The 20,087-nt window shown below is 36.0% G+C and overlaps 1 protein-coding gene across 4 annotated transcripts in view; it reads right to left on the bottom strand.

The window, feature by feature from the left end:
- The window catches only part of LOC140148784 (uncharacterized), a 190,671-nt gene that overhangs the window by 27,923 nt on the left and 142,661 nt on the right, over positions 1-20,087 (bottom strand). For 3 of the 4 annotated variants that reach the window (XM_072170852.1, XM_072170854.1, XM_072170855.1), the window contains one exon: positions 16,651-16,815. In XM_072170852.1, coding sequence (XP_072026953.1) covers positions 16,651-16,815 — 165 coding nt within the window. Of the gene's footprint in view, positions 1-16,650; positions 16,816-18,353; positions 18,718-20,087 lie in introns of those variants that run through there. The other variant, XM_072170853.1, reaches the window with a different exon arrangement.

Below are 20,087 nucleotides of genomic sequence, written 5' to 3'. Positions count from 1 at the left end.
TCAGTACTCATGTCAGCAGTAGATAGCTTCATCAATACTGATATCAGCAGTAGATAGCTTCTTCATCAGTACTCATGTCAGCAGTAGATAGCTTCATCAATACTAATATCAGCCATATGTAGCTTCTTCATCAGTACTGATATCAGCAGTAGATAGCTTCTTCATCAATACTGATATACCGATATCAGCAGTAGATAGCTTCTTCATCAATACTGATATCAGTAAGAGATAAGCTTCTTCATCAATACTGATATCAGCAGTAGATAGCTTCTTCATCAATACTGATAACAGCAGTAGATAGCTTCTTCATCAGTACTGATATCAGCAAGTAGATAGCTTCTTCATCAGTACTGATATCAGTGTAGATAGCTTCTTCATCAGTACAGATATCAGCAGTAGATAGCTTCTTCATCAGTACTGATATCAGCAGCAGATAACTTCTTCATCAATACTGATATCAGCAGCAGATAGCTTCTTCATCAATACTGATATCAGCAGCAGACAGCTTCATCAATACTGATATCAGCAATAGATAGCTTCTTCATCGACACTAATATCAGCAGTAGATAGCTTCTTCATCAGTATTGATTCTTCATCGACACTAATATCAGCAGTAGATAGCTTCTTCATCAATACTGGTATCAGCAGTAGATAGCTTCTTCATCAGTACTGATATCAGCAGTAGATAGCTTCTTCATCAGTTCTAATATCAGCAGTAGATAGCTTCTTCATCAGTACTAATATCAGCAGTAGATAGCTTCTTTATCAGTACTGATATCAGCAGTAGATAGCTTCTTCATCAGTACTGATATCAGCAGTAGATAGATTCTTCATCAGTACTGATATTAGCAGTAGATAACTTCTTCATCAATACAGATATCAGCAATAGATAGCTTCTTCATCAGTACTGATATCAGCAGTAGATAAGTTTCGAATACTGATATCAGCAATAGATAGCTTCTTCATCAGTACTGATATCAGCAGTAGATAGATTCTTCATCAGTACTGATATTAGCAGTAGATAACTTCTTCATCAGTACTCATGTCAGAAGTAGTTAGCTTCTTCATCAGTACTGATATCAGCAGTAGATAGCTTCTTCATCAGTACTGATATCAGCAGTAGATAGCTTCTTCATCAGTACTGATATCAGCAGTAGATATCTACTGCTGATATCAGTACTGATGAAGAAGCTAAGTTTCGAATACTGATATCAGCAATAGATAGCTTCTTCATCAGTACTGATATCAGCAGCAGATAGCTTCATCAATACTGATATCAGCAGCAGATAGCTTCTTCATCAATACTGATATCAGCAGCAGATAGCTTCTTAGGGGAGAGCGTGGCGCAATGGTTAGAGTACTTGCCTTTAGTGCATGAGGTCCCGGGTTCAATTCCCGGCGGTGGCAATTTGCTGGGAAATTGACTTGGAAAAAAAAAGTCTGAAATTAATTGGCAACCTCTGTAGATTAAATTCAGACTTCCGCTCTAACCATGGTTCATTTAGAATTGGGTAAATGAATCATGAAAGTACTCCGTCCTTCGGAAGGGACGTTAAGCCGTCGGTCCCGTGTGCAGAGAGTCATACCTGTACATGTATCTCGCAGCCAGTTTCGAAAAGAGTAGGGTGTTAACCCCTGACTGTTCCCAACCCGTCCCGGTGTTCAAATGGACCCCAATGGAAATAAGCTTCAATAGAGGCTTTCTTGGGTTATCCAGGGTTGTCAAAACCCGAACAAATCAAATAAAAAATCAAATCAAATTCTTCATCAGTACTGATATCAACAGTAGATAGCTTCTTCATCAGTACTGATATCAGCAGTAGATAGTTTCATCAATACAGATATCAGCAATAGATAGCTTCTTCATCAGTACTGATATCAGCAGCAGATAGCTTCTTCATCAGTACTGATATCACCAATAGATAGCTTCTTCATCAGTACTGATATCACCAATAGATAGCTTCTTCATCAGTACTGATATCACCAATAGATAGCTTCTTCATCAGTACTGATATCACCAATAGATAGCTTCTTCATCAGTACTGATATCAGCAGTAGATAGCTTCTTCATCAGTTCTGATATCAGCAGTAGATGGCTTCTTCTTCAGTACTGATATCAGCAGTAGATAGCTTCTTCATCAGTACTGATATCAGCAGTAGATAGCTTCTTCATCAATACAGATATCAGCAATAGATAGCTTCTTCATCAGTATTGATATCAGCAGCAGATAGCTTCTTCATCAATACTGATATCAGCAGCAGATAGCTTCTTCATCAATACTGATGCAAACATATATTGAAAGGTTTCTGACGGTATAAAAACTGTTTGCAATGAGGCTGTCGATCATGAAGTGCCCCTTTAAGTTCTACAATATCCTAGATAATGCACTTGATAGTTCAAGAAACAGATAAAATCATAGCATTAGATAGTGTTATGTGTTAGTTATTAAGTGTGAAGGTGGAATAGACACCTGCTATCTACATGTAATAGACACACATTTATTTCTATGATCCTAAAGTGAGTTCACTCTGATGGATGTTACCGATACACTGAAGATCATAAATAAATAAATAAATAAATTTTGGATTTATCAAGTCACATAATCATGACACTGCTAATGCTCAAATCCATACAATGGCTCATACCTAGTCTTGATTGCCACAACATCTGTGCAAATGTTTAATTAAATGTTTTGGATCTTATCACAAATCTACAAAATAATGTTTCTGCTTTTTAAAGCGGTATTGTGAAATTTCACCCAAATTGCGCCCTCAATTTTCCAAAAATTGGGCCTTCAATTTTCGTCGAAGTCCACTTTTTAACATGTAAATAATGTTCGTCCATATACTAATCAAAATCTGAAATAGTTAAGATTAATTTAGCGTCTTTCGTATAAAAAAATCATGATTTTGTAATAAAGTTACAGATTCAGAATTTGATAATACACACCAACAGTTCAACAGCCGATATAAGCTTAACACAGCGCTCACAAAATTTTTTCATTTTCAATATCACTGATTTTTGTCTCTGAATAACTGCTCGGTAGATTCTTGAAGTATTCAATCCATCAAAATAAGCCAATTTTTTCACATTTGATTTTTTGGCAAATTCTTTCAGAGCCCTTTAACTAAAAAAGCCAATTTTGATAGCTGATAAAAATAACTTGTATGGATCAGCTCTAAATATGTACATCAATCACAACAAATCTGCTATTCTTTTAACTGTCATTAATTCAACATTTCCAATTAGTGTGCTATTATTAACACATCAAAGTCTACTCTAGAAATAGTGCACACATTCAATTACATTACTTCAAAACCACACATACAACACATTCAATTAATTCTTAATTTTGCAAAGTGTAATTTTTTTCTTTTGTGAATATTAAATTAATACAACAATTATGATGTGTGCAAGTGAATTATTACACTATGTAAGTAATGTTATGAATCAATCATTGAATCCCTGATTGAGTTATGTATCAATCAGCGAATGAGATCTATCAATCATACAATCATAAACTTACATCTTCAGTGTTTTCCTCTTCCATAGCTTTAAGCATAGCATGCAGGTAAAATGAAATAAATTTTTGTGATACATGTAGCACACAAGTTGCAAACTACAATAACATGCATAGCCTTGTTGCCTTTCTTTCGATCATTGAGGGAAGCATGGGTGTAGTACCGTAGCTGTTCCATTAACAGCGATTAAGCGCCCATGACCCAGTAAGCGTCCACCTAGAGGGTATTTACTGTTTTATTTGAAAAAATTCAGTATTATTAAGCGAGTTCACTACTGTGGGAACTGTGCCTTTCAATACAATCTTTAGTTTACAGAGGATGACTTGGTGTAATAATTTGTGTTAACTAATTATACATGTAAATGAGACATTGGTTACTATACAGGGTGTATCAAAATAAAGTAAACAGTTTGAAAAATGCCAGTAGAATAAAAAGTACGAGGTATTTGGTCAAAATAGTTGATAGCGGAATCAACATTGCCCTCCCACAACTGGAAAATCAGTGGCGTGTGACCAGACCATTAATAAGGACTTGGTGGCTATTTCTGTGAGCCAAATAAAAATGCAGTTGTGCAAAGTCAATTAAAATCAAAGCAACATGAAAATCACATGTTTCACCACTTTCTTTACATTAATTGACAGTCTTAGACTTCCACATGGCCACCCAGGCATGGTCACCATTCCTCCGTATGCAGATTTCAGCTCTCCTCAACATGGCATTCACACCACCATGTCTTATGCGAGGTCTGTCCTGCCCGAGGATATCAACTGTCTCAAGGTCTGCAGGAGGACTTGTGAAAACCTTTGATTTTAAATAGCCCCACAAGAAGAAATCCAGAGGTGTAAGATCAGGAAATCTTAGGGGTCATTCTACTTGGTGATTCAAAGCAATCACACGATTGCCAAACAATTCTGATAGGCGTTCTGTTAATTACTGTAAAGAAATTTGTTTGTTTGAATCCTCCCTATTTTCTGGATGTAAATGTTGCCTCTCTGGATTAACTACTCATGCATATACAAATTTTGCAAACATGTTCACTTCAAGGTTACTTTGGTGAATTTAATGAAATTTTAAAATAGATATTTTGAAAAGATTGAACACATAGTATCCATATATTTCGTAAGACTATTTTTAATGCACTGTATCATATGTTCTTTAGTATTTCACCTTACTCTCCCTCTCCTCTGTCAGCTCTAATGAATTCCATGTGTAAATTGACAGAAGTGACTGAATCACTAAGAGTGAGGATGAAAAGGTATATTGGAAAGACAAGCATTTCTAGATACAGTTAGGGCCTTTTCCATGTTTTTCCTGGTTTCTGACAAAACTATTGTAACAGATGTCTCCACTTACGTTCCTGCATGAGTTGGTTCTATTATATTTTTAGACCAATTTGAATGAAGTTTGCACATAGAATCTCAATATAGTTTAGTTTAGATCAGGGGTTCTCAAGTATCGTAGGAAACAGAGGGACAAACTCATTTCAAAGATCTGTGCTGGGGGGCCAAATAACCTTGTTTTGCTATGTTCTCTGCTGAAGGGCCAACTGCAATTGGTCAGCGGGCCGCATGTGGCCTGCGGGGCGCCCATTTTGAATCCCTGGGTTAGATCTTCCTGCTTGTTCCCTGGATTTAATTTGTAAATCTCATTTTCAAAAAGTAACGTCTTTCCATATGATACACCAGAAATTAAACAAGCAAATACAAACCATGATTACGTATGTTATTGTTATCCCATTATTCATGACAAGGCGCAATATAAATCTTAGTATGCATGTATAGGATTTGAAACTACTTGGTTTCTAGGTCGGTAAACATGAGTAGGATTTATCTTTCCCAAGAGAAGTCCATATACTAGGATCCAAAACATGCTCATCTATCAGCGCACAGTACTAACCCAAATACATTTGCACATTCATTGAATGACCTTTAAACATTTGGGTACAAAAACTCATACTCTGAAACTTGGTCAAATTTTGCACTATGATTATTTAATTGAGGTTATTGAACTATGCCATTGGGATGAGGCCATTGTGGTCCATAGTGATATCTATTCTGAACACACAAACCATGTTGGATAATACTAAAAAGAAAGAGTATAGTAGCAAATTCTGTATAATACAAACATACTAAAAACTAAGTGAATGAAGCTAGTGTGTATTAAACAGTGTATCTGTGACCCAATTTCACAATAACCTACACTCTGATACATTATCCAGTACCTGAAAAGCCATTTCATTGATGAATTAATACCCTAATGCAGTCCCATCTCATGTTCTAGACATTGTTTTTCCGTTGTTGACGGTGAGGATGATGTTGATGTGATGATATCACCTTGTCTTAAATACTGCTTTCTCATGGTGCTAGATAGGTATATACACTCAAGCACCAAAAGAAAACAGTGCCTAAGAAAGGTATCTCTGCTTCCTGAAGATGAGTTGTTCTGGTTTGCAAGTCGATGAGAAGACATCTCGGTGGTGATGGGTACAGTTGTCCTCTACACAACTACGCAGCTATCCCGATTACTTCCTAAGTGGATAATTTCAACAATTTATGTAATTAAGTGCAATTTAAACAATATTAGTAGTGGAAAGCTTCTTCATCAATACTGATAATGACCATTGATACCTACTTCATCAACACAGTATCAGATGTAGATAACTTGCTCATTACTACTTATATCAGCTGTAGATATCAACTTCATCTATACCAGTATGATCAGCAGTATATAACTACTTCATCTATACTGGTATTAGCAGTAGACAGCTACTTCATCAATACTGATATCATCAGTAGATAGGTACTTCAACCATTGAAGACATCAGCCATTTACTTCTGATATCAGTATTGATAAATTAGCTATCTACTGCTGATACCAATATAAATAAAGTAGCTATCTACTGCTGATAGCAGAATTGATACTTATCTACTGCTGATACCAATATAGATGAAGTAGCTATCTACTGCTGATAGCAGAATTGATGAAAAAATTATCTACTGCTGATACATGAAGTACTTATCTCCCGCTGATATCAGTATTGGCGAAGTAGCTATCTACTGCTGATACAAATATAGACAGAAGTAGCTGTCTACTGCTTCTTCATCAATACTGGTATCAGCAGTAGATAGTTATTAACCAATGCTAGCAGATAGCTTTTTCATAATATTGATATCAGCGGTAGATAGCTTTGTAACTAATACTGATATCAACAGTAGATGGGTACATTAAAGCCATAATGTACGATCATATAAAATGAAATTGATTTTTTTTAACCTGTTATTTGGCATAACTGTAATTATGTTTTATATCCCAACTGAACCCTAAATGCAATCAGCAAAATTTGCATTGTTTGTGGGTTAGAATAATTGTGTTGATATATATAATGTCATAATTAAATCCCCCATAAAAGTCCATGTTAAATGGCCAAAATAACCAGTGAAGCTTATTCCATTTTACCTCGTAAATTTCAGCTCAAAGTTGACAGAAACTCGTGACAATTAAATATCATACAAATAATATTTCATTTTTGGTAAAGAATAACGAAATAAGAATTTGATGGAAATCATACATTTATGACTATAATACATCTGTAGTACACAGTTTCTATATTATACAGTTGAAAAGCTGACCTTGGGCCATAAATTAATACATCTACATAGATAATCTAGCATTAAACACTGAAATGCTTACTAAAGTGCATAAAATTACTCATGCAAATCTGTTTGTTACAATTAATGGTACAGGGTGGTCAAGTTAAACAGGTGGTCAAAGATATTTTATTACAAATGAGTCAGTCAAATTTCGTTAGATCCAAAGTAAGCAAATAGTTGCTGGGGTGTGTGTGGGTGTTTGTTGGGGTGGATGTGTGTGTGATAAGGGTGGGTGGGGGTGTGTTTTGGGGCAAGGTGAAGAACGATCATTGAATCCCTTATTCTGTACAATGTGTTCCTTTAATATCTTACAACATTAAAATTTTACCAAAAGTTAAATTTTCACCAGGCAACAGTAACTGTGCTCAGATCAGCATATTTTGCTTAAAACATGTCACAAATTTCACCTAATAATTCACTACATAGCATGAGCCCCACAAGACATCACAGCTTGCATATATGCAGGAGAGGTTAATGCCCTCCCCTGTATCTTGTGCATTAATGGTTCAAATGTCTTCCAAGGTGGCTCATGATATATATGTGTATGCGTTAGGCAAATTAAGCTATTGATCAAAGTAAATGGGTGTCTCTTTCAAGCAAAAATAATATCTCCTTTCCTATATGTATGAATTACAGCCTTGCAAGGTTTCAATCATTTGTAATAAAAATATTAACTATGGATCCATGGGGAATATACAGTGAATGGGACGCTTTAAAAGCAGGACCACGTTTTGAAGGATATTATAAGCTTGTCATGAGTGTTTTTTTCAACTGAAGATAATGTGAATTTCTTTTCAGCAGACTGTGCAATGCTAGAAAAGGTAAAAAGAACACTGCCATGTAAATTTACACTTGCAACAAATGTACAGATATTTTCAATTGAGATTCATTGACATAACTGAATTGCTGTGTATTTTGAGACTAATGATAACTTGACAATACATAAGTACCAATAAGAGTTACAAACATAACAATTGCAACAAGTTATTACATTGGTTCTTTTTCTATAATACTCCATATTCTTAACTACTACATGTACAAAGTCTTAAGCTTTCCAACATACAAATTATTTTTACAGTAACCAAAATGATACGCTGCAAACCTCAATCTAAATTTTGAAAGAGAAAGTCCAATCACTCCAAGGATCACTTGTACGAGTCATATTTCTAACGCATTATACACCACACGGTAAAGGCAAGCACAGGAAATACCATGCTTCCCCAGCCTCCTGTTAACTTCTTTCTTACCTCACATCTTCACTGCAATTCAAACAAGATATGCATTCCATCGCCTGTATTCGCATGATGAGCCTTGAGCCACTTCTTAGAAACGACGATTTGAAGGAGAAGGGCCAGCCGGCCAATTCAATAAATGATATGAAGATTACCATAAACTGCCTTTTACGCGGTAGTGATATTTTACTCAACACGTAACTCTGGTATTTTGAAATTGACCTCTTATCAGTATCAGCATTAACGCACGGCACGAAAAACCGACGTCGCTGACAATCAACTTCAAAATCCAGTTTCAGGTATTGATAATATTTCTGCCAGTGTTGCACATCATAGAGCAATAATTCCATACCACTTCGAAGTGTCGGATATTCTGATCGTCAACTAATAAAAAGCTCACTTTTTATCTTGCTCGCTTGGAGTTCATTCTATATACTTCTCCTCTGTACAATTACAGAGATAGATTTATACCTGTATATCGATACTAGCACAAGGCCTCTTATGTCTCACACTGTGGCTCACTTCCTTGCATATAAATATTGAAGCTCTCGATGCAACTCGACCTTATATTTCAATAGCATAGCTATACTTGATTTGCATGAATTTAAATAAAGATCGCTATCTAACACCTTTTACTTCCTTTGAGTGCATGAAAAATTCATAACACTTTTTTAGTTTCTATTAGGCGAGTTATCTCTTCAAAAAAATGTTATTCAAATACAATATAAATCTAAATTTTGCTGAATTTAATCAAATATGCATACAATATAAACATACTACATTATTTAGAGAGCCCTTTAGTGACAACCGTAACATCGCTTCAAGTGACACTAGTCGCAAGAACTTTCCTCTTCTTTTCGATTCAAATTTTGTGAGGTACAAGCCATAGGGGTTTATGGTTAAAGTCTATGTCATTGAAGCTTGGAAATTAAGCAACTTGATTCCTTTTGAGGACACTTTGACATAGAAATGAAACTAAAACCTATTACAAAGAGGTTTTCTGGGCTATTACAATTTTCTTAATCTATTACAACAAGGTTTACTGATCTTTTATCAAGCCTATTAACAATTATTTCACAATTACTTTTTCATTATACCTATGTGTACAACTGGTAACCTTTCTTTCAAGGAGAAACTACAAACCTACAATGCACTCAACAAGAAAATACACAAAATGTATCAATGCATCTCCTTTATTCAAGAACCTACATACAATGACCCCCTTTCACCTCATTTTCTCTCTTGTTCATGTACGAAAGAAAAACTTGCTCAATTTGAATAAAACCTGCCCAATATCGCTCTGACCAATCATCAAATTAGCATACCATATGAAGCAGATCCCCAATTGCTGATGCCATCTTTCTCATCTGCATAAGGTCTGTTGATTTAACACTATCACATATGTGCACTTTGCAATTCCCTTGTACTGCTTCATTCAAGACAAAATTATTCAAATATTTGCCAATCTTGTGTTTTCCTCCTCCTCATACTCCTTTCCTCTAATGCCACATGTGGACAAGTGAAAATCAAGAGAGACAGAATGTCCAGGGAAAAAGATCTGCCTGATTTGACCAGATGAGGACAGGCCTTGCATATCGTATACTTATTTGCATCAAAGTCGCCTGCGGCAGGGGAACATCAAATTTGCATCCCAGTAAGTCTTGAAAGTTAAGATTTGTATACAGGGAGTAAGTGCAATCCCATTTTATATCTGAGTTGTGTGTTGCATACACTGGCACTGGGGCAAATGCATAACATTGACCCAAATGGGTAGGTGTTTAGGTACAGTATCCCAGTACTAATTTATTCTTTTCGGTCTTTCCTTTTTCTGTCCAATTTCAAATATATTTTACTCGATACTTGGTTAATTTGCCTGAACATATCAACTGACAAGTTTGTCATAGCAACCTTCTTCCAATAAGGGACCGTTCACAAACACAACGGGGGCTGATGCAAAAAGGGGACCTGGAATTTTTTATGCCTCTGAAGGAGGAGCCGTTATAAATAACAACCTAATTTTTCTCATAGAACATGAGTTAACTATTTTCTATTGGGTTGACGTTCATTTTTCATGGCCAAAAGGGGGCCTTGAAAATAATTTTTTTTTTTTTTTTGGAGGGGCCTGAAAAAATACATGAATTTTTCTTTTTTTTTTCAGGCCCCCCATTACAAGTGTTTGTGAATGGTCCCTAAGAGAGTAAAAGAGGAGGGGAGTATTGTAGTATTTTTACTCTCATTGAGTCGATAACATCAACACTTTGAGGCATCTTTTAATGTGTGCACGTGTATGCCTGCGCTTTGAGATAATGCTCCCTGATTTGGGTTGACTATTTATTAATATTAAAACATAAAACACTTGCAACTTGTTAAAAAACTTTTGTTGAAACATCTCAAGAAATATGTGTTATCATTTTACCTATGAATTATTGAACCAAGAGCATCAAATTACATTGCAGGTGTTTTTTAATACCATTGAATACAAAAGGCATTATGCAGTTGAAGATTAATAATTCAATTGTATGATTTCAATTGACACATCTTTGGTGATAAGATAGCAAAATCTAATTTAACAATGAGAAAATTGTGCATTCTTTTGACCTTGAATTTGATTTGATAAATCCAAGGAAATTAAAATATTTGTGCAATGAAAAGTTTGTTAAATAGCAATCTATGCCCTGCCTTTATTCTCAACTCAGATGATATGGTTCAACAGCATTTACATAACAGGTTGGTTGCATTCATTTGGGATATATCAATGGGCTATTCCATTTAAATTCAACACTCCCCCTGTGGAAGACTTTGGAAGTATCTTCCCCAGGGGGTGTATGAATTTTAAATGGAATGAGCCAATGAAGCAGCTCCATTTCAATTTCATGCACCCTCTGAGAAAGATTCAACCTAAATATTCAACAGAGGGAGGATGAGTTTCAAATGGAACGGCCTAAAGTGTTCATTCCATCTGAAATTCATTCTCCCCCAGAGGAAGATATTTCCAAAATCTTCCACAGGGGTAGTGTGGATTTTAAATGGAATATCTCAAAATTGTCAATGAGCAGATTGAAACTATCTCAATGAACAAACAAGTGCAGAGATTTACAAATTAAGAGTTTCCACAGCGTACATTGTTATGAAATGTTACTTAACAAATAATTTGAAAATGGTTTCAAATTATACTATACCTAGCATGCAAGTTCCTCTCATAATACCCCTGCTCCACTCACTTCTCTAATGCATATCTACACAGCAAATAATGTTATATATTCCTTAACACTAAAAACGGTTCCCCCTGATCTTTCTGTCTGTCACTGCTACGCAATTAATCATGGCATACTGTCCTGGCTTCGTTAAAATCACGCCAAACCATAAAGCCGCCTCCCGAATCTTCGCTGCAAACATCCACGCGCACATCTTTTATACATAATTCTTGTGTAAGCCTTGAACATCTGGGGCTAAACGAAAAATTCTCTCGAGATAGTTTGAGATGTGTCCTTGCTAATCCATAGCTGTGATCAATGCTTGGGATTTTGTATTAATATTGCAACACTATGTGGAAGTGATGAACGCACTTAGGGTAAGGTTTGAAAAAAAGACACCTGCATGCTCTGTTGCCTGCGGCAGATGCCACGATTCCTTTCAGTTGATGTGGGCACCGCTTAGAAAGCAAAGGTCCTATATCCCTTGCAATGTTCTTGTAACTTCTTGTATCAGACATGAGTATTCTTTTAACCAAAATTACACTCAAAATTGAAAGCAAATCGCACTCAAGTAATGGTGCAAATAGTTTCAAATTCATGCGACTCTAAACAAATGACTGCCTTTTTTTCCAAAAAAAATAACCCAATCATGGAATAATTGACCTTGGGCATTGTTAGTAGATGCATGCCATAATCAATTACCTGGCGTTCACACATCAGTGAATCGTACACATTTTATCCATTGCATTAAACGTTGTACAAGAGGCCTCAATCAACTTGATTTACAGAATACAAATTCGCTATGTTTCCCAAAAGAATTTACAGGTTAATACCACTCTATATACCATTTTTTACCGATGTAGCGGTGACATCAATTCGCATTTCATAAGGCGCAGCTTCAAGTAGCTAGCAGACGATCAATGCGTTGGCGTATGCACATACGCACTTAAAGATGCCACATAGATGTGCGCACGAAACAGCCTCAATGTGTTGACGTCACTGCCACATCAAGGTAAAAAATATTAGTATTTTTACTCAAGGCAAGTCAGTGACGTAAACGCGTTGAGGTATCCGTCCGTTTCGCATGCGTATCTATGCGGTGTCTTTTACGTCTGAATATGTACACCGCTACTTTGATCGAAATGCTCACAATTTGAAGCTGCGACCAATGAAATACGCACTGATGTCTACAAATCGCAGAAAGTACAAATAATCTCTTACTATCTTTGGCACACATAAGTATTGATATTGAATTATGCATTACATGACTCAGGGGAAGTACAACTCAATTTACAACAATTTCACAATTCAATTTACTTCCAATGAAAAGATGTATTGCACAATTTCTTTTGTGTGATAGATATTTATACATGTACAGCAATAATAATCTCCACAAAATGTATTCAGAAATTAATATCTGATTTATCGAGTTAAGAGCAATAAAAAGGTACAAAGGCAATACATTTAAACCAAATTATTTAAACAATGCTTTAAACAATAGCATCCATTGTCATTTCCTATGATTTTACTATTTACTTCTTTATAAAGACATGTAAAATTGATTACAAATTCTACCAATAGGCTACTTACGGTATATGCTAGTAGCTACATTTTTCTTAACCTAAAATTGTGTGAAACCCACCTTGTAACTTGATCATACTCCAATGCTATCACACCACTTGCTGTATTGTGTACGTTGTATCCAAAAAAAATTCCCAATGCTGTTGTGTCCTCCAGACTCCCATTCAATTGGCTTTTTTCACACGGACGAACTGTAACCTTTCAAGGGCTCTGATTTCAACTGGTGCTTAGATCTATGTAATAACACTATCCACCAGTTGGAACCAGGCCCTGAAAAGGTAGGTATTGAAATGACGACGATGTTCCTTTTCACAAACCGGTCAGCTTCTGCAACAACTCGCATCAAACTAAAAAGTACATCACCAGATGAGGTCCATGCAATCACTGATCAAATATAACACACTGGTGCTTGAATTCATCCAATTTAAGACACTATATATATTCCATTAAGAATCCATGGTTTGAGATGTCGATATAAAGAATGAGCTGCTGCTTCTTCGCATCACAAGTCGCATACAACCCTAATCACCCCATCCCTCTCACAATCTACCCCAGACTTCAAAGAACATCCACATCTGATATGCTTACTATTCCTATTCCAGTATTGTTCTTTCTCAGTCTCACAATCCACGTGTGTATGTTCCATGTTATTCCAGTTCACTTCACTAACCCACATCCGGCCCGTCACACCAGTACAGGTAGCAATATACGACTGACAATAGCCCGTGACCTTCATTTAGGTAATGACCGACCTCTTACTAACTGTCTATTCAGTGTCGATGCACTTCCATTCACCCACCCCATTACCCCAGAGGGGCCTCTGTTTTTGTTGGTGCTATTCTTAGTGCTGTGCCAAAAGACTACCTTCGCTTTGCTACAACTAAGCATACCAGGCAATACACATAATGAATTACGCATACCATTTCCCTTACACGCACAATTGATACAGCCTACTAAATACATGCCATACTGCATTATTCACTCTTTCCATTTTATCGTCTTTACTGCACAAACAGTGAAAAAGGGTTTTCCTGCTTCCCTGAACCGAATGAAACGAGCCAAAATATGCCAGTTTCTTTTCTGAAAGAATATTAATATTGTTTGCTCATTTGATTTTCATGGATGCATGCACACCTTTAACCAAACACTTACGAATGCACTGATGTATGTGACACTAAATAGTTTTACAGGTAACCGAGTCGCTGTAGCCTTTTAGCTACAGCATAAAGAATAGACCCACCTGCTAATCAGAAACAAGTCCAACAAACTTGATACCCATGTCAAATAAGGACCCATTAGTATTACCGTGTCACGATGACAAATCAATTTGCTTGCCTTTTCTATTGTCACAAATTTTCATGGAAAAGAATTGGTAGTTTTCTTTGTAATTATAAAATTGTACAATGTGGTCTTTTGGTGAAACCTACTTAAAAATTCTAATCTTGTCTGATGTTAAATTAATCAAAAATCTAAATACTGTTCTGTAGAGGGCACATGTACTATATAAATTTCTAGAGATAGGGGCTTTATAATCAATTTGTTAAGGGATCTGGAATGAGCGTTTTGACAGTATTTTTTGTGGGACATGAGAGCACATCAGACATATCGAATTGCATTCTGAATACTGAAGAATGTCTTTCTGATATCAAATAATTTTCATTTTTGAAATTCACGATATAATACAAATTTTATGACAAATTATTAAAATTTGATATTTTTCACATTTTTGATATAACAGTCCTCGAAGTAAACTTTATAAATCTAATGATATATTCTTAAAGTGTATGTAGCTGGGAGGAAAAGCCGACGGTCAATTGAAAATTTTGACCTTTCATATAGAAGATATGGATTTTTTCCCCAAAAAGACCTAATTTTTTGTTGGTGTTTTTGGAAACAAAATCCATATCTTCAATACGAAAGGTCAAAATTTTCAATTGATCGTCAGCTTTTCATCCCACCTACATACACTTTAAGTATAAATCAGATTTATAAAGTTTACTTAAAGTACTGTTAAATATCAAAAATATCAATTTTTAATCATTTGCCATAAAATGTGTATTACATTGCGAATTTCAAAAAATCAATTATTTGATATCAGAAGGACATTCTTCGTATTCAGAATGCAATTCGATATGTCTGATGTGCTCTAATGTCCCACAATAAATACTGTCCAAACGTTCATACCCCACCCCTTAACTGATCAAGTGATCCATCTATGGATTGATAAATAATCTAGTCGACTTAAAAAGACTTGGCAAATTTTACTTCAAAAATGCATTCTCCGATTTCACACAATGCCCAGTCAATTGAAACTGGCACATAACTTCTATCTCTACACGAACAACATTTATCCACTTCAAATAACATGACCGGAAAACTGTCCATCTCTCTCGAAAATCTAAGTTGCATGTAGCGAGTCTGCAAGTCTGAAACTCACTCTGCCAGCTACATCATCTGATATTTGTCTAATTGATCAGTCCCTTGTGCAGCACAATAATGTTCCTACCTCAAGCACTATTTAGTATGACATACAATATCACGCCAAAAGTTTTGACAACCCTGCCGTGACCCCTCTCGTCCGCCCGCTGTCTATCTACAGAGATTCCAAAAGCAAACCTCTCTTGCTAGCTACGGAGATGCTTGTATTATATTCTCATCAAAGCTTACTTTAGTGTTGGGTGTTTGGGTACAGTGTGTTCAAACTGATATGAACTCAACCCCATTCCCATAATATGCTATCAGCTGTCACTACAAGTAACTGAAACAGGCTAATTCACATGAAGGTCAATGAACTGAGTAAAATAGTATGAGGCTGTAATCATTTTGTTTCTTTATCAAAGATAACTTCATAGCTAGTAGTAAAAAAAACTGTTGAAATTATGTGTTTTGGTAAAACCAATGTACATGTACATCATCTTAGGGGACAACCAAAAAGATAATGACATCCTATAGACGTAACTACCGTGACGCGAGTATAGTCCCACCAACAAGTAAAGCCTCACATATTGAAGGCACTTTTTTAAACCAAGAATGATCCTAGCATTTAGCTCTAGGTCCAGGGACACTCTCATCCAAAAAAATAAATAAAATAAAATAAAATAAAATAAGTTTGAGCATAGTCCCATCTCCCAATTTTGGTAATTTTTTCACTTAAAGGTGAAATCAGAAGTGGGTCAAAATAATTTGTAATGACAAGTTTTTAACCCCCCTCTCTCTCGAAACTAGTTTCGTTAATAAGACATCACCTATCTTATGGGTCATTTTATTAGATTCAGAAAATTGATTCTTCCTAATAATCAAGCTAAAATCATTCCAACGTTTTTAACAGTACACCATACATATCAGCATTGTCAAGTTTGACATTACTCAATACCTGCTGCTTCACAACGAGTAACAACAACAACAACACGCTATTAAAAGGCATACCTTCACGGACACAAAACGGTACTAATTATAACATCAGACACCCACCTCTAACAACCTTTGCTCTTGTTGCAGTATCAACTGTAGATGTCTCTCATCTCTAGCTTTGATCAGCTCATGTTGTAGCGCCAGTTTCTTCCTCAGCTGGGCATGTCTCTCATCCTTTTGGTGTTCTTTGAAATTCTGCCACTTCTGATAGCTTGCTTCACGTTTCTGTACAGAAAAATAAAACAGAAATATGACATTATTAGTTTAAATTCTTACAAGTTAAGCAGTCCTGCAATAGAAGAATTTATTACGAATTGGCATGTCAAGTTATTATCATAGGTATGAGTGTGACTTTGCTTGAAAAAAGCTGAAGTAGAACAAAAAAAAGCTGAAAAACAGTGTGAAATTGGCAAAAAAAAGACCCAAAATTGGGTTGAAAATGCATAAATTTGAATAGTCAAAAAAGCTGAATTCAGCTGATCAGCTGAAAAATTATTGTTAGATTTCTAAGCCCAACCTTTGAAAATGTTCTTTTGTTCTCTAACCACACCACCACATACCCACTTCCAAACAAACCACAGTGATAAATGGAAGGAAGGGGCAAATGTATCTGGTCTTGTGAATGTAATCAGTAGGGTCATCTGAAGGTTACATACACAATAACTCTACACAAGATTGCAGGGCTCTCCAGTACACCTGTGTGATTCTCTTGAGGTAAATGCCTTACTCCATAGAATTTGAAGAGCACCACAGAAATTATACAGCCATTTCTTGATTTCCCATAATGAGTACCCTACTTATGTGTCATTTCTGCTTAACATTAGTGCGTAGAATGTAACTCATTAACTTCTCTCATTGTATTCATATGCTCATCTTTAATCTATAATCTTCCTCTCTACTTCAGAATTACAACAGTAAGCAATCTACACACTTTCCTTTAAAGTCTATCTTCATCTTCACAGCTGCATTTAGATTGCCACCACTGATACTACTCACAACAATAGGTTGAGTGACAACTCCCTGCTTTTCACTTACCCGATGCGAAAACTTTTCACAGAACTAGAAATATTAACTCACTTACGAATGTGCATCCAAAATCCCCTGTGCCCTTTTTGTCCTTTTTTGATTTGCGAAAAAGGGTGTTTAGAGTCAGCAAGCAAAAACATTGGTGTTCCATTATCCATTCCCATGAAATGTTTGTAATTATTTCAAACATAACTGAAAACCAAATTGTATGTTAGGGGAAATTCCCCTTCAAATCTAAGACTGTACTCCACATGCAACATCTATGCAGAGAGCAAAGCATATTACTGTAGCATTCATATGACAGAAACATAGTACCTGACCAACATGCTGCATGCCCGTAATCCTTCAATTACCATCCAAGAAAGCTAATCAAATTTGATCGTATCAAGAATTCACTTTAAATATATGTAATCCAATGTAAATGATATTGTGTTTAACCTCCCTTACTTTCAATCTTGTTCTGGTATATAAACTACCAGGCTTACCCTCAATCAAAAAAGACATAACGTAGAACTGCGATCAATTCAGGGAATACAAAGTTATCCTCGTCATCGATTGACAAACTCGCGCAAATTGAGGTCATTAACCACCACAGTGTGCAACAAACATTTCATGATAAAATAACACGTTCTTCATGTGAGGCATCCCTAAGCATTGATGAAGAACCATAGGGACGACTCCATATAATTGTTGTACTTCCTGTACATGCATGACTTGTTATAGTCATGTTCATTTACCTTGGCCGCTAATAAATAATCTTCCACAATAAAATGGTGGCTGACTGCAACAATGGTATCGTACAAACAGTGGTTCGAAATATTGGTAGAAGCAGCAGGCGTGATTCCAGAGTTCATGTGTGTATATGCACGCACCTTTAGCCATGTGTGTGCGTAGTAGCGTATGTCGGAATGCTAAATGGGCAAGAAAAAAAAAGCAGCAGCAGTCGCATCAAGCCAAAATGATTTGGCGTGTGCAGTGAAGTGCGCTCTCTTTCTCTTTCTGAGCCCCCGAGGGCAGAGTCCTCCATTTTGGATAGGGAATTATTAAAGGCCAAGGTTTCCGCATACAGTATTGTAAAGTCACTAGGGTTGGTAGTAACTATTATTATGATTGCAAATACATGGCCATTGATTCTTATTAAGTGTTGATATCATAATCACATATCCTATGTGATGTTGTCTTTTTTTTTGTGACTATTTTGTTAAATCACGAGAATTTATGAAATTGTGATTAATTAGAATCTAATAATAATTCACAGCTGCCTCATCAATTATTTCACTTTCAGAAACTAACCCAATTCATCAGCACAATACATGTGTCAAATCAAATTGTAAATATGACTGCATAATATTGTTATACATTTCATAATCATTATTGATAGAAATGGAGAGAAGAGGTGACAAATTGCGCAATTTACTAATAAAACATATTACACTTTTCTGAATAAAATACTTTAGCAAATTATACAATTTTCTTTTGTATACATTGCTCCAAACATATTTTAAAGTCTAGTTGGTCTACTGAAACAGACTGATGTACATTATCTAAGAATCTGATATTTTGATATTTTACGAGGTCCAAAATTTTTTTGTTTTGAAAAGTTTCGCAAGAAAGCAGTCCATCTTTCAATCCTTAACCACTTGAGTACTACCTGCTGATTGGTTACAGGAAGACTATTATGATATATTGAGCCAATCAGCAACATAGTAAGAATGAATGCCATAAAGATTCGCTCAGCCAACATGGGCTCCTTTGTCTTAGGGTAAATTTCACGTACAAATACATGTAGAGAGCTTCCTCTGAAAATCCCAACAAGAATTAAGGGTCCGTGCCCTTATTTGCTGGTGAGATTTTCACAGGAGGCCACTTTTAGTTTGTGCCTAAAATTCCAGTTATATCAAGAGAGCTCATATGCACAATTATGTGAATCTTTACGTTAGTAGCGGCGCCAGGATTTTTTCGGAGGGGGGGTAATGAATTTCAGGGGGGAAAAAATCAACAAATTTTGCACGATATTGCCGCAAAAAAGGGAAAATTTTCGTAATTTTGGGTTTCTTCTAGTGAGGCAACAGGGGGGGCCAGAGTTCTGACTGGTGGGCATTTGTCTCCCCCCCCCCCCATGCCGCCACTGCTTTACGGTTTATCGCATAACTAACCAATCAGAAATGATCTACAAGCCAAGTAGTGCTCATGTGGTTAAAAAGCTCTTGGCAAACCTGACTGACATTAAATGTTGTTTGTTCCAATGGCACAAATATTCTTGTCTACAACGTGTATGTATATAGCCCAAAAAAGCTAGCCATTTCGCAGACCCGTATAAAAGTCCAATGCAGTACTATAAAAATTTTCTCTTGTTTATTAAATCAATTTTCTGAGTCAGAGAAGAGAAAAGAATCCATTCCCCAGGGTCCGTTATCTGCTAGCATTAAATCACCGCATCCAACCACCGCACGCAAGCAAGCAGGCAGAGA

Source organism: Amphiura filiformis, chromosome 3 (assembly GCF_039555335.1).
Source record: "Amphiura filiformis chromosome 3, Afil_fr2py, whole genome shotgun sequence".
NCBI classification, from domain to species: domain Eukaryota; kingdom Metazoa; phylum Echinodermata; class Ophiuroidea; order Amphilepidida; family Amphiuridae; genus Amphiura; species Amphiura filiformis.
The sequence above is the reverse complement of the archived record's forward strand: the minus strand, read 5'-3'. Positions and strand labels throughout refer to the sequence as shown.